At 44.1% G+C, this 15,336-nt stretch overlaps 1 protein-coding gene across 1 annotated transcript in view; it reads left to right on the top strand.

The window, feature by feature from the left end:
• Positions 1-15,336, top strand: part of Lama3 (laminin subunit alpha 3) — a 237,054-nt gene that overhangs the window by 114,656 nt on the left and 107,062 nt on the right. Inside the window, exons 24-29 of the mRNA XM_034518463.2 lie at positions 1,629-1,726; positions 2,195-2,348; positions 7,745-7,905; positions 10,561-10,669; positions 12,175-12,272; positions 14,383-14,527. Coding sequence (XP_034374354.1) covers positions 1,629-1,726; positions 2,195-2,348; positions 7,745-7,905; positions 10,561-10,669; positions 12,175-12,272; positions 14,383-14,527 — 765 coding nt within the window. The remainder of the gene's footprint in view (positions 1-1,628; positions 1,727-2,194; positions 2,349-7,744; positions 7,906-10,560; positions 10,670-12,174; positions 12,273-14,382; positions 14,528-15,336) is intronic.

Here is a 15,336-nt window from a genome sequence, read left to right as displayed (position 1 = left end):
TTGGCACCGGTTTGATGCCACGTGCTTTAGGCAGGAAACATAAAGCTGGTCCTTCTTAGGCCGGTCACTTACCTCTGAGCCTGCCTCCATTGCTTCTCCTGAACAATAGGAATAGAACCTATCCTTATGGGTCTTTTCCGAGCATCTAACAAGAAATCACATGAAGTTAAGTGTCCTCCTCTTGCCCTTGCACCTTCTTGGCAAAAAACTTCATGTCTGAAAAAAAAATAAGATGAAGCATGAAGTGGGGAAGAGGAAAATTCCATCAATGCCAGTCATGGGTAAAGCTAGGCAGATGGAAAGATTACTACCAGGATCAGGGAGATGCTACGCTGGCTAGTCTTATGTCAACTTGACACCCTACTAGAGTTATCTCACAGGAGGGAACCTTAATTGAGAAAGTGCCTCCATAAGACCTGGCTGTAAGGGATTTTCTTAATTAGTAATTGATGGGGGTGGGCCCAGCCTATTGTAGGTGGGGCCGCCCCTAGGCTGGTGGACCCGAGTTCTTAAGAAAGCAGACTGAGCAAGGACAGGGAAGCAAGCAGTAAGCACTACTCTTCCATGGCCTTTGCATCAGATCCCTCCTCCAGGTTCCTGCCTCATTTGAGTTCCAGTCTTGACTTCCTTTGGTGATGAACAGCAATGTGGAAGTGTAATCTGAAAAACCCTTTCCTCCCCAAGATGCTTTGTAGTCATGGCGTTCGTTGCAGGAATAGAAACTCTAAGTAAGACAGATGTATAATGACACGTAGCTGATGCCCCCATTCTGATTCCATTTTCACTGAGCATATGCTATCCATCTTTACTGGTCTTTGGGACCACAGAGTGATGAGCAGTTATGGGCTGAGCTCAGGGAAATGGCTTCTAGAACAATTCAAACCCATGCATCTAGGAAGGCCATTGAGTCCCTTGAGTCACCATCTCCTTTTCCCCTGCTAAACATTTCTTCCTGAGGAAAGAAAATGCCCTAGGGACCACATATGGATTTCCTACTAGAGGCAAACATTCTGCCTCCTTCCCTGTGCGCATATGTGGTGGGGTCACAGATCCTGAGGTCACTCTCAAGCTATCTGTGTTTGAGATTGTGGAACTCTTTCCTGAATGCTTAACTGCATTTACTGCAGGCTTCATTTGGCATGTTTGGTGGAACACGGCCATTCTTTCATTTGCTAGGATGGGCATCAGGGCCATTCCAGTCTGAGACACCAACATCACAGAACCCCACTTTCCCCACCATGCCCCATGAGTAGGGTTGGAGCTGAAAGGTACATCAGTAGTCAGTTGTTGATGCTCTGTAGTGACGAAGGCAGCCAGCATCCCTGCAGAGCATCATAATGATTGGGTTCTTTGCCTCTGATCATTTAGGGGAAGGGATTATAAACAACCCAGAAGGGTGTGTGTGTGTGTGTGTGTGTGTGTGTGTGTGTGTGTGTGTAAGGCCTGGTGGGGAGGTGCACTGTGGGTTCTGGTGAGCTAGGGTGAAAAGCAAAAAAGTTGATCTGAAGTTGAAGTTCACCAGGGACTTCTCTGGGACATTGTTTCCTTTCTAACACATTTGGTCATTGTATTACCAAGGTAGGCCTGGTAGAAGATGACTAATGCTCCCTGTGGTCTTCATTTGCTAGGATTACCTGGTGCTGCTTCCCAGGGACTACTATGAAGCATTCGCCCTGCAAGTGCCAGTTACAGAGCCATGTGCCCACACAGGATCTCCCCAGGACAAGTTAGTATGGGGAGGAGTGTGCAGCCTCAATGCCATCAGACACCTCTGACCGAGCCTTGAATATGAAAGCTCAGATGGTGGGCCTTACAATCCCAACAGTTACAGGATAGCCTGGCTGATAATTTCACTGTGATGTGTCTGTTCTGAACTTTATTTGAGTAAGAATCCCTAAGCACCAAGCATGTTGCATGCCACCCTGTGCATGTGGAGATGCTGCAGCATACCCAACAGTCATCTTGAAGCCATGCATCTGATGAGGGAAGAGCTTAAAATAGAATGCATGTTCTCAGACCTTTGTCTCTTTCCTTTCTGGTGTGGGGAACTCACTGCTTGATGCCTTTGATGTCTGTTTACTAAGACTTTGTTGAAAGAAGGATACAAGGATGCCCAGTGACTTTGATCACTGAGTTGTGGCAGTGCGCTGTATCATGCTCGTGTGATAACAACTGTCTTTTGTTGTCGTTGAAGTTGTTTGCTTTACAAGCATTTACCACTGGCCGGATTCTCCTGTACCCTGGCTTGTGAGGCCAGACAGTTCCTGCTTGATGGAGAGCTGAGACCATTGGCAGTGAGACAGCCCACACCCGCACACCCAGCCATGGTGGACCTCAGTGGGAGAGAGGTGGGACAACCTTTTACTTCCTGTTAAAGCTGATGCCGCCTCTCCATTTGTATCTGCTGAATGCTTCTCAAATCTTAGAGAGGCAGAATCTCAGGGGTATTATCAACAGATGCCGACTTCTCTGATTTGAACTGGGGCTGAGTTACCCTCCACACTGAGCTGTGGTAAGGTTTTCTTTGAGTACCTTTAGATGTAGCAACAACCATAGGACATCACAGGGCGGTTTACCTGGCTTCCAGCAAATTCTTTCTTTAAAGGTGGGTGAGACTCAGTCTTACGGGCCTTCAGTAGCTCTGCTGGTTGTCTTGTAAGGACACAGCAGTTCCTCACTGACCAACCCTGTAGGCTAAGCACTTTGTAGCAGCTGAATCTGTGGAGCTTGGAACCTGGAACTATTCCAACCCAAGGCATCTGCCTCATGGCTTGGAGGACATGTTGATGCATGCTGGGGCATTGTGTCTCCTCCTGGAGTTCTACAAGCCATATCAGCAAACCTAAGAGTGTACTGGTAACACATATCAACAGTGAGACCACACATTGTAGCACCCCAGAATGAAGACACTAAACGGTAACCCCCACCCCCGGTTTCCATTCTTTACTTTGGGGGGGTAAAGTGTGTGAAGTTAAAATATCTGTGGCTTGAATTCTTCCTAAATCTTTAGATAAACACATTTTATAAATGATGTTCTTAAATTTTAAAGGTAACAGCTAAAGATACTAAGATTACATCTTAGATAAGACTCTTCATTTCATTTTGTTAGATTTTTGATTATAAAATACACTTATTATGCCAAGTAAAACAATATAAGTAAACACAATTAAATATAATAAAAAACTGAATATTCTTCTCTCTACTACATTCTAAAATTAACTTTACCACATTCCTTTCTGTCCATACCGCATGTGCACACACAAGTGTATACTCACATGTACATAGATTTAACATGTGAGAAAGAACATATATGTATGTGTTGTTAATGTGTGTGTTGATAAGACAACAGGGAAGTTCAAATGAGTTGGACCAGCCCTTAAGAAACACATAAGCTTATGTTAATTAAACTTAAGTATAATTTATCTCCCAGGGCCTCAACAATCACATATGTGTCAGGAACAATACAACCATTTATTATTTTTGTCATTGCAAAAAGACTAGTGTGATCAAGTTCAAATTTGTAGAGTTAGAAGAAGTACTGAAGACATTTTAGTTCCTTTCCTGTGAAAGAAAGAATCCTTTTTTTTTATATTATTATCAGCCGATTTTCTGGCCTTGTACATGAAACCCAAGAGTTTTTATTTAAGCTTTAGGCTAACTCCCAGGGTTTGTTTTTGGTTTTGTTTTTACCTGCATTAACTACTTTGCTTCTTGATGTGATCAAATACTCAACACAAAGCAACCTAGGAGAGAACGGATTTCCTCTGGATTTTGGTTTGAGCGTGTAGTCTGCCAAGGCAAGGAATCCATGGCAGCGTGAGTGTCTGATGCCTAGAGGCTGCGGCTGCAGGAGGCTGCGGCTGCAGGAGGCTGCAGCTGATTGCTCATATTTGGGCAAAGCAAGAAGCAGATATAGGACAGGAAGTAAAGTCATGCTAGAAACCCCAAGTCCTGCCCTTTAGAGATTCATTTCCTGAATGAACTGGCTAGGCCACACTGGGCCACAAGTGGGCAGGCTCGAAGAGTAATAGTTCACATCCAATTTGTAACAATTCTCATTCTTTATATGCAAGTATTGCAAATTCAAAATGAATCCAAACTCAGGCCAAGCACTGGGGTAAGGAGTCTCATGTTGCTTGAACATCTCTGTAGTGGCTTCCCAATTAACTCACCTGCATGGTGGAAATATTTGATCATTGGGCTGGAGAGATGGGTCATCGGATAAACATGAGGATCTGAGTTCAGATTCACATAAAGCCATATGTGGTAGAACCTATCTGTAATTCCAGTTCTCCTACAGTGAGATAGGAAATAGAAACAGGAAAACACCCCAAATATTCCAGGCCAGCTAGCCTGGTGCATACAGTTGCAAAGTTAAGGACCAACACATAAGATTGTTTTCTGACCCCACCCCCCACATATGCACACACAGGTGCTCATGCATATGTGTGTGTGTGTACCTGTGTGTGTAAATGTGTGCACACATGCTTGTGTGTGCATGTGTGTGTCCGTGTGTGTGTGTGTGTGTGTGTGTGTGTGTATGTGTGTGTATTACATATGGTAACATCTTGTCTTATGATGGAGACAAAAATTTTAATATGCGTTATAATACTGTACTTCCTACCTCCAATTGTACCATCCCACCTTGTGGCCACCTGGTCTACCTTCAGTCTCTTGGCCCTGCAGTCCATGTGGCCTAGAAGTACTCGGTGTTGTAGTGGGGTCCCTCACCATAGGCTGTTCCCTCTGTCTGATGCTCTTCTCTTTCTTCCAGGTATGTTTCTGTTCCTTGTCTTCCATGCTCAACTAAGTGAATGCTTCTTCAGGGAAGCCTTCTCCTCCTACCATCTTCCTGACAAGCTCAGTCCTCCTGTTCCCATGATACTTCCTCAGAGAATTTGCCACACACGAAACATATACTATAGCTATCTAATAATCTAATTATCTGAGAGTAGAACTCAAGTCTGCCTTATTTTCTCCTGGTGCTCACTAGCTTGATGGTGGGCTGGCATTCAGGCATGCTTTTGAATTCCCATCAAATGATTGTTTACCCTTCCTGACTTTACAAGCAGCAGATTTGATAATGCTTCCCTCCACGTCTTTACCCAAACTTGGAACGAGCAAAGAGAAACCCTGTGCTGCGTAACCATTTGACACTAGGTCCTTTCAAGTTCCCTTTAAAATATAAATAACACCATCAGCAGACAGCATATTTCCATTTTACATTTCATCAGGAACTGGTTTTGTCACTAAATGTATTTTAAACAGAAATCAATCCATAGGAGTCACAGTGGGATGACAGTAGACACTTGGAAGTGAGGACTTGTCACTGGCCCGTGTGTGCTGTGTGTTCAAATGAGACAACACACTTTCATTTGGAGATGCCTGGAGAGAGAAGCTGGTAGCAGCTTCTCTACGAGGGCCAGGGCAAAGCTGGACTTTCCTACATAAGAGAGTCAAAAGTAGATGCCTAGTGCACACTTTCCCTTGATGGAAGCCTTTCATTATATAAGTGATAGAGAACTTTGTATGGAATCCAGGAATTACATGGCTGTTCTAGAGGAATAGTGCATGCACACTGCCTGAGGGCTGGAAGAGGGCCATTTAATTAAGTGGGGGTAAAGCTTGGCTGAGCTGGAGCTTTGTAGTTGAGATGGATTCCACAGTGAGGGATGGAGGAAGTTCTTAGGTTGGCTTGGCAATCAAATGTGCACATACACTTTAAATAGCACCCCTTCAAAGAATCTTACAGAAACACTAGCATAAGGATGTGTGCGTATATACATGTCTGTGTATGCATAAATATGCGATATAATATTGGATGTTGATTGTATCATCCACAGAGGAAGAGTAAAGTAATTTGCATGTGTATATGCATGTGGTATGTGTGTGGTGTGTGTGTACATGTCCGTAGGTGGGTATGCATGCATGTGTATGTGCATGTGGTATGTGTGTGGTATATGTGTACATGTTCGTAGGTGGGTATGCATGCATGTGTATGTGCATGTGGTATGTGTGTGGTATGTGTGTACATGTCCGTAGGTGGGTATGCATGCATGTGTATGTGCATGTGGTATGTGTGTGGTATATGTGTACATGTTCGTAGGTGGGTATGCATGCATGTGTATGTGCATGTGGTATGTGTGTGGTATGTGTGAACATGTTCGTAGGTGGGTATGCATGTGTATGGAAGCCCAAGGTTGATGCCAAGAATCACTGCAGGTCACTTCCCCACCTTATTCAATGAGAATTGGAATTACAGGCAGCTTACTACAATTACCTGACATTGGTGTGGGTTCTGGGACTCCCAACTCTGGTCTTCAAGCACGTGCAACTGGTTTTTTACCCACCAACATCTCCCTAGCTTAAAACTGTCATTTGTATTATAGGTTGCTAGACAGCCATTATGGAAATAAACTTTGTATGTACATCAAACACTAGGCTGGAATGGTAGTTCAGTTGGTAACGTGCTTGCCTTGAAAGCATGAGGACCTGAGTTCAAACCCCCAGAACCTATGCAAAGAAGTTGAATGTGGTGCCATGCGCTTGTCAAACCAGGACTGAGGAGGTACAGGCAGGTGGATTGTTGGGGAGCACTAGCCAGCCAGAGTAGCCTCCTCAGCAAATTCCAGACAAATAAGCTGGCTCTCTCAAACAGACATGCACGCACACATGCATGCATGCATATACATGCACACACATGTACCCCCCAGACAGCCTTTGAGGAATGATACCAAAGTTGATCTCTAGTCTCCATGAACATGTGACACAGATGTATCTTTACATACACCAAGAAAAATATAAAAATAAATGAAATAGCACACCGTGAAATGCTGCTGAGTGAAAAAGAACAAGTCAAGACAAAACAACCTGATTGAGATTATAAGCATCAGGGCTTCTGTGGTGCTCACTGATGTCACACAGAGTTGTAAGGGCTCGCCGTGCATCCATTTAACTCTCGTAACTGTTGAGAGGAAAACTGATCTTATCCCCATTTTACACAGGGCACACACTAGGTCACACAGCTAGTGTCAGCTTGAGTTGGAACCACAAGCTCCTCCTCATGATTGACAGAAGGGCAAGTCCTACTTTCCCCAGAAAGGGCCAGAGAGCAACACATCCAGTTCTGTGCATCCTAAGGTCTCTGTCGTTACAGCCTAAAGTACTCCTGATTTCTGACTCTTAACATAGTTTTTCTTAAAAGTCAAAGTGGGAAGCGTGTATTGCCCATGGAAAAGGCTTGAAAGTCTAAAAGCCAAGTGTCATCCTTCTGGGGATGGAAGGCTGATTTTTTTGTGACTTTATTTGGATAATTTGACATTTCTCTCTTGAAGTAACAGGTAAGAAGCCCCAGGCAGGTTTTCACTCCCTTGCTGTCTGTTGGTGCTCCCTTTCCACTTCAAGTTTGGGAGTGCTTGTTACCTTAAGCAAGCAGCAGAAGCATCCCTGAGTGGAGTCAAAGCTGTCAGACACAGCACTGGGAGACTTAGAGAATAAGAATACAAAGCACCAAAAGCGTTTGTCTGATGTTCCAGACAAATGGTCACGAACATTTCTCTGGACTCTGGATTTTAACAGGGCATCTGTTTCTTCCTATGCATTGTCTATAGAGGCTCATGTGTTTTACTCTGCGGACATACGACAGTAGTTCAGGTGTCACCTTTATTTTTACCATTGTGTCTGTAAACATGTCCAACATATCGTGCGTCTGGATAACCACCTGTCTACTTGTCCTCTCTGGCAGGTGGAACTGCACCTCCGTCTGCGGGTCCCACAGATTGGCCACTATGTGGTCATGCTGGAGTATGCCACAGAGGTGGACCAGCTTTCTGTGGTGGACGTGAGCCTGAAGAGCCCAGGGTCTGCCTTGGCAGGCCAGGCGAACATATACAGTTGCAAGTACAGGTAAATCACGCCACAGCCCCGAACTCCTCCACGGGGAAGTCTGCGTGAGACTTGGGTGATGAGTGCATTAGACTTTTGAGGCAGCCTTTGAAAACTAGCAGGCAACTAGTTATAAGATCCAACATTATCCCCAACCTGGTATTGGGAGCCTCTCTGTGGGCAGCATTGTGAATTATATAATAGGTACACCTCTCCCTGCACAGCCCACCTTCAGAATCCAGCAAATTAGTGCTTGGTGATTGCTCTGAGCAAGAAGCAACGGCGGAGACTCAGATTTACCCTAATGACATTATTGCCCCAGAGTGCTAACTGGCAAGGGCTTATTGGAAATGATTTTCTTTGCATAACATTTCAAGAGCATTCTTTAATTTAAGAATCTGCACAAAGGATATTTGCAGACGAGAGTAAATTTAATATTAATGACACCCGAAGTTGTGGTCCCTTGATACAGCAGGTAGAAATCTACAGTAAACACACCAGTTCTTAGTCATGGCCTTCAGTGTTTTGTTAACCTGGTTTTTATGTTGTTTTGTGTCAAACTCAAGATAACTTGAAGTAGCTGACCATTTTCCTGGATGTGAAATGAAAACACAAAAATGTATGCAAAGAGTAGATTTTAGCAGTGTAACGTGGGCACTTTCGTAAGGTCTGATCAGATGTCTGCTGAGTTAATTATGCTCCTAATGATCCTAAAATCCAATTCTGAGGACTTTGTTTATGGAACAAAGATCACAATAAAATGAGTCATATTTGCATTTGTATATGGTGCTAAGGGTCAAACCCAGTGTCATGTGCATGCTGAGCAAGTACTCTCCCACTAGGCCTATAGCCTCAGCTCTGTATCTGAGCATTTAAGGGCATGCAATGATCCTAAGGTAGTTTCTCAGAACCATCTATCACTATCTGAAAATATGAGTTTCATGTACAGTTGGCATCAGTACCGATGGGTAGGCCCTCCCTGATATGCTGGAGTCCTGGGTGTGTCGGCCACAGGCCTTCTGCAACCTCTATCAATCCAAGCTCAGTTTCCAGTTCCAACTTTTAGACTCCTTGCATCTTTCAGATCACAGTCTTGATTCCCGTTTCACAGAATCTAAGAGAAGTTAGCTAGGGGACCAAGGAATATTCATAGTTATTCTGGTGACTCTCTAGACCTCAGAAGAGCTCCAAGAACATCTATGCCCAAGTTGGGGATAGTTTATATTTTGGGAAGATAGGGTCTTGTTATGTAACCCAGTGTGATCTTAAATCCATGGTCCTTCTGCCTCAATGTCCTGGGTGCTAGGGTTATAGCCATGTGCTATCCTGCCTGCATGGCAGAAGGATTACAAAACTAAAGAAAGAAAGGATGCTTGCAGGATGCCATGCAGGTTTTTGGATTAGCACTGAGGGAGACTGAATGTTCTAGAGCTGTTAGCATGTGACAGCAACTAAGAGTGTTTAGCAAACCCATCATCAGAATTCTAGGACAGCAGCATATTAGACTACGATTGCCTACTTCATACTTAGCCTCTCCCAGGAAAGTCCCATTGTATATTTTTACCTGGCCAAGGTATTTCCTTTTTTTAATGCTTCAGTTGTCACAGGGGTCAAATGAAAGTGAATTGACTACAAGCGTGGGAATCTAAAACACAAGAATTATTTCCCCCATAAAGGCTTATTTTAAGTGAAAGGTCTGCTCAGCATTGCACTGTCTCCTGCTGAGGTTTGAACACCCTCCTCTGTGTCTTAAGTGATTTCTAACCACTTTGTTAGAAAGACAACATCTCAGCAAAATAGTGACGGAACACCACTTTTTGGAATAACGCGGTGATCAATCAACCCTTTTCTCCATAGTGAGGTGATCCTTAATGAATAAATCAATGGCCATCTGTTTCTTAGGAAGAATTTTTTTAAAGGATGATGATAAAACTAAATGCAAGTGAATCCCAGGATGACACTTCAATCTAGTTCGACTGCTTCAACTGCACTTACGTGCAGACGGTCAAGTCTCTATATGTGCACCAATCTGTGCTCGATTCTTTGCATATTTTAATCTCTGTTCAGTCTTTACCCAAGTATCCTTGACTAAATTCTGTCAGGTGTTTATTAGAGGCGGTCATATTTGTGTTAACCTGTACCAGCTCCATTTTGTATGCATCAAAGGAAATGGTCTTAGGCATGCTTCCTGAATGTAAGCATGTTTACCACCAGAGCCAGATTCCACGTTGCAAAACTGTAACTTTTTAAGAATAATTTCAAATTTCTCTCTCACCCGTTGGAGTGGAAGGTGTAGACCAGAGGTAGAAGTTCTTGGAAGGGACTAAGGGAGAAAACAGACTCAGACTTGGCCTGAAGACAGTCTGGTTTGTCCTTCCCCCATGTTGTAAAGCCAGCTGTGCCTTCTGATGGGTATGGTAAGGTCGTTTGTGGGCAATCTGAATTATGATTGAGCCTCCACTCTCTAGCCATCTTTAAAAGATCACAGTGGTGACCACATTCCAAAATGAATTTGAGGGATCCTTCAAACCATAGTAGGCTGAACCCCACTCGACTTCTCATGCAGGACAATTGACTCTGGTTCACCTGGTTATAAAGAGGGAAAGCAGAACAGCGGTCAGATGCACGGCAAGGGGGACGCAGTGTCAGGCTAAGAAACCTCTGTTCTCTTTGCAGCATTTTGTGCAGGAGCGTGGTGATTGACAGCCTGAGTCGTATGGCTCTGTATGAGCTGTTGGCAGATGCAGACATCCAGCTCAAGGTGCACATGGCCCATTTCCTTCTGGTATGCCTTCATCTAGCCCACTGAACTTGCAAAGCCTTCTTCTGTTGTCTGTATTTCTCAAAAGCTTATCAAAATGTGGGCTGCAACTGAATTTATATATATAAATTCAACTTGGACAGTTGACTCTTCTCAGTCTGAGCCTTCTTTATGCCACCTCATAAAGTTCAGCCATCAAATACGAAGGTGTCATTAACTTTTGTTTATCACTGATGTAAATGAAGTACCTCTTACCATTATTTTTCTACTTTATTGTTATTATGTCTGGGTACAGAAATGACACTTTATCATTTAATTTCTGTCCATCTTACTATTCTATATAGTTTCTTGGAATGCTTTGTTTAAACTTTATAACTGGTTATAAAGTTTCAATATTTCAATATGAGTTTCCCTACAATTTAAATGCCAATGGTGACAGATAAATGACATTTTACCTACCCATGTGATGGTGGAGCCTGACTACTCAGAGCTGAGATCAACAGTGGGATCTGCCTAGGAAAGCATTGTGAAGATTTACGTAACTATCTCAGGGGACTTATGATTACCTAAGTGTGAAACAGCCTCCTGTTACTGCAGGCAGTAAGCATGCACCAAACTCTGGGGACTGCCAGGGGGAGTGTGCTTTAAATATTCGTGCCTAGCCTAGCAGGAGTAAGTAAAAACTTCAAGTTTAAGGAATAGTTTAAAATAAAACTTTAAAAATTATTGCTATGAAATAATGATTTTCCTTCACAAATCTAGCCTCTTCATTTTTGGAAATTATCCTGGATCTCAGTTTAAGTGTGGATTTGCCCTTTGAAAAATAGCCCAAGGTCACTGAAGGTCAGGCTGACTAGAATGGAGGCTCCATGGGGTAGGAACATTGTCCATCTGCACCGTATAGATGCCTCGAGTCTCAGTGATGGTCCATACATTTTTGTTGTTACTGCTGAGCCACTTTGCCATCAAACAGATAACATAGTTTGATTTCAAAAGCAATAAAAGACACTTTAATGGCTGAGTTTCTTAAGTGGCCCCCAAACTAGCGGCAGAGACAAATCCTTCAGCGTTATTGTGGGCCGAGAGCTGAAACACCCTCTCGAGAAGGGAGCTTCTCCAGATGATGCCATGTCTTTGAACTGCAGGCTCTCTGGCTGTCCACTCCCTGCTCTCTTCCTCCTGAAGCATTTCAGACATCATCAGCCTTGGGCAGTAGTAGCCCCAAGTCACAGAGAAAAAAAAGGCACCAAAACCCACTGAACAGAGCTGAACATCCCTCTGATTTTGTGCTTTATTTGGGGAAACATTGCAACAACAATGTAGTTAGTGATCCTGTGCAACAACAACAACAAAAAAGGGATTTGTTGCCTGTGGCGGGTCTACATGCTTGCCACCTGCAGTTTTATTACTTTAACATAACATAAATTTTCTGGGTGAGTTCTTCACTTAGTAACTGCTTTTAAAAGAGTGTAGAGGAGCAATTAGTTTTTTTAATCAGTAATTGTTGTTTTTACTTACTTTCTTGATAGTATCACGTTTGTATTATACCTGCTGAAGAATTCTCAACTGAATATTTGAGACCTCAAGTCCACTGCATTGCCAGCTATGGGCAGAGTGCTGATCCAAGGTAATGTTTCCCTCTCTTCTTCCTTGTCAATACTCTGAACAATACATGTAAGACTGAAACTTTATGCAGGTTGGGGATCTCTTCTCTGCAATGTTTGGGACATTAACTGTTTTTAATTTGAGAGCATTTGCAAATACATAATAAAATATCTTGGGGGATAAGGCCCAAGTCTGAACATGAAATGGATTATATATCACATGCAGCTTTTTTTTTTTTTTAACATAACCTATTTATACATTATATTGGATGTGTTTCTATTTGGATTATGATCGATTACATGAGGTTACCAGTGGAATTTTCTACTTGGTGCTGGGGTTCTGCACAGTGTGCTGGGGTTCTGCAGTCCCGACCATGCACAATGTGCTGGGTTCTGCAGTCCTGACCATGCACAGTGTGCTGGGTGGGGTTCTACAGTCTCCAGCCCCCTACAGTTTCAGATTTTGGAGCATGTGGGGTTTGGGATTTGGGGTGTTCAACATCTGCTTAACTGCAACTTAAGGCAAGGCACTGGTGTTTAATATGGAATATTAAAAATAGAAGAGCCACAGGCTAGAGAGTTGGCTTAGCAGTGAAGAGAGCTGGCTGTGTAGCCATGGCAACCAGAGTTGTGTATTCGTGTAACTAGCTGAGCTGGGCATCCTGCACGCACCTGCAAGCCCAGCTCTGAGGCAGGCATCAACAGGAGGATTGCTAGGGCTTGCTGGCTTCCAGCCTGGACAAAAGGACATAAGCACCATAAGGTCAGGGAGAGCCCCTGCCTCAAACACGATGAGGTAGAGAAGAACACTTCACGTCCTCTTCTTGCTTCCGCTCATACACACAGGCATTTACACCTCCACATACATGTAGACATGCACTCATATGCACAAATACATATACACACAAATTATTTTTTTAAATTTTAAGAAAAAGAAGAGATGGTCCAGCTAAGTAACTTCCCAGCTGTCAGTTTCCCACACTTCCATTATCTATCATGGCACAGACACAGACACAGCCAAGGACGTGGTTAGGCTTGGTCCTGGAGCGCAGGTCTGCCAAGTTCTGTCCTGAGAGTTTGCTTTGTTCCAATCCTTTAATCTCCGTATCTAGGCTCTTCTTTTGAAAAACCACAAAAATAATGATCCACCTAGGAGCTATGGCATCAGCACCATCTAATTAGGGCTTATTTGGGGCTTTCAGGGGTGTTGTTTTGCTGTAGCTCCAAAAATAATTAAAAGGTTCATTTGTGAAACCTTGTGCATATTGTTAGGACTGCGGAACCCCAGCACACCGTGCATGGTCGGGACCATGGAACCCCAGCACACCGTACATGGTTGGGACTGCAGAACCCCAGCACACCGTGCATGGTCGGGGCTGTGGAACCCCAGCACACCGTGCATGGTCGGGACCGTGGAACCCCAGCACACCGTACATGGTTGGGACTGCGGAACCCCAGCACACTGTGCATGGTCAGGGCTGTGGAACCCCAGCACACTGTGCATGGTCGGGGCTGTGGAACCCCAGCACACCATGCATGGTCAGGGTTGTGCAACCCCAGCACACCGTGCATGGTCAGGACCATGGAACCCCAGGACACTGTGCATGGTCAGGACCGCAGAACCCCAGCACACTGTGCATGGTCAGGACCGCGGAACCCCAGCACACTGCCATTTTAACTGTGAAACAAAGCAATGATGTGCATTTGTCTCTCTCCTCTCATGTCAGCATTGGTACAGAGAGAGGAGTCATGTTTTTATATTGGTCTCATTTTATTAGCTAAGTTTTTTTTCTGGAGAGGAAAGTGTGAATAGTTTTCTAATTTGCATGCCTTACTGTAAAATTAAGATTTTCTTTCTACTTTAACTGCCTGAGTTGAGCAGCTGCCTGGAATGTGCTTGGCCAGCAGGCTGTGCTAGCTCGGTTGTATCTAGACTCCATGCTTTCCTTGATGGGATATGGGATTCCTTTGACACTTGGTGTGCATTCAAAGTCTGTTTCTTTGCCCATGAATATTATGCAGGGTTTTGTTATGTTGCAGGAATACAACCATATTTTAAAGTGTTCTATTTTTTTTTTTTTTTTTTTTTTTTTTTTTTTTTTTTTTTTTTTTTTTTTTTTTTTTTTTTTTTAGTGCTTCCTGTGTCTCCCTGGCCCATGAAACTCCTCCAACAGCCTTAATTCTGGATGCTACAAGTGGAGGCCCTTTCTCTCCCCTGCCTCATGAGCCTTCCTCTCCTGCAGATGTTACTAATGGAGTTACTCTGAAGGCACCACAGGTAGGAATACCCCTCAGTGTGACAGTGTGACACCCCATCCCCACCAAGCAGTACCCATATCACCTGGGGGCTCGTTTGGGATACACATTTTCAGGCCGGGACTCAAATCCTCTTCATCCCAGGCTAGATTTCTTTTTTAAACCTTCAAGACCAAGGTTACAAACAACCAACAAAGCACTTGCTGACCATCCTGATGTCTGAGTTCCATCCCTAGGATGTGGTAAAAGGAGAGAACAGATTCCCAAAAGTTGTCCTTGGCCTCTACATGCATTCCATGGTACTCATGGCCCCACCCCAGTGCACAAAGAAGTGTGACAAAACTGTCTGAAAGATAGTGGACTTTCCCAGTTGTTATGTGCTATATGGTTTCTGTAGTTTTTGAGTTAAAAGAGAGGGGCGTAGTCACTCAGGAGAGAGTGTAACTCTGGGTTCTATTGTGCAGGGGGAGGGCGGACTGGGGAAAGGGTACAGCCCAGAATGAGGCTCCCTTCCCCATGGCTGGAGCTTGTGTGGTTTGAACTTTCCACCCACACAGAGGGTGTAGGCTCTGGGTTTCCTTACCAGCTTGCCCAGGTGTGAGGCAAACAGTGTGGTAACTGCTATAAATAGTACAGGAGTCACAGGGTTCCTGGGACGGAAGCCAGGGTGGCTGCCACCACAGAGGAGGTTTATCAGGACAGCTACAACTGCATAGCTTGAGATGGGAGAGCAAGCCTGCGGGCTGGTGGAGGAAGAGCTTCCTCAGGAGAGATGGCCGTCATGGATAGCATAGCCAGGGGTCCAGGAGGGAAGAGGACAGACCCTTCAGT

This window comes from Arvicanthis niloticus, chromosome 14, assembly GCF_011762505.2.
Source record: "Arvicanthis niloticus isolate mArvNil1 chromosome 14, mArvNil1.pat.X, whole genome shotgun sequence".
NCBI classification, from domain to species: Eukaryota; Metazoa; Chordata; class Mammalia; order Rodentia; family Muridae; genus Arvicanthis; species Arvicanthis niloticus.
The sequence above is the reverse complement of the archived record's forward strand: the minus strand, read 5'-3'. Positions and strand labels throughout refer to the sequence as shown.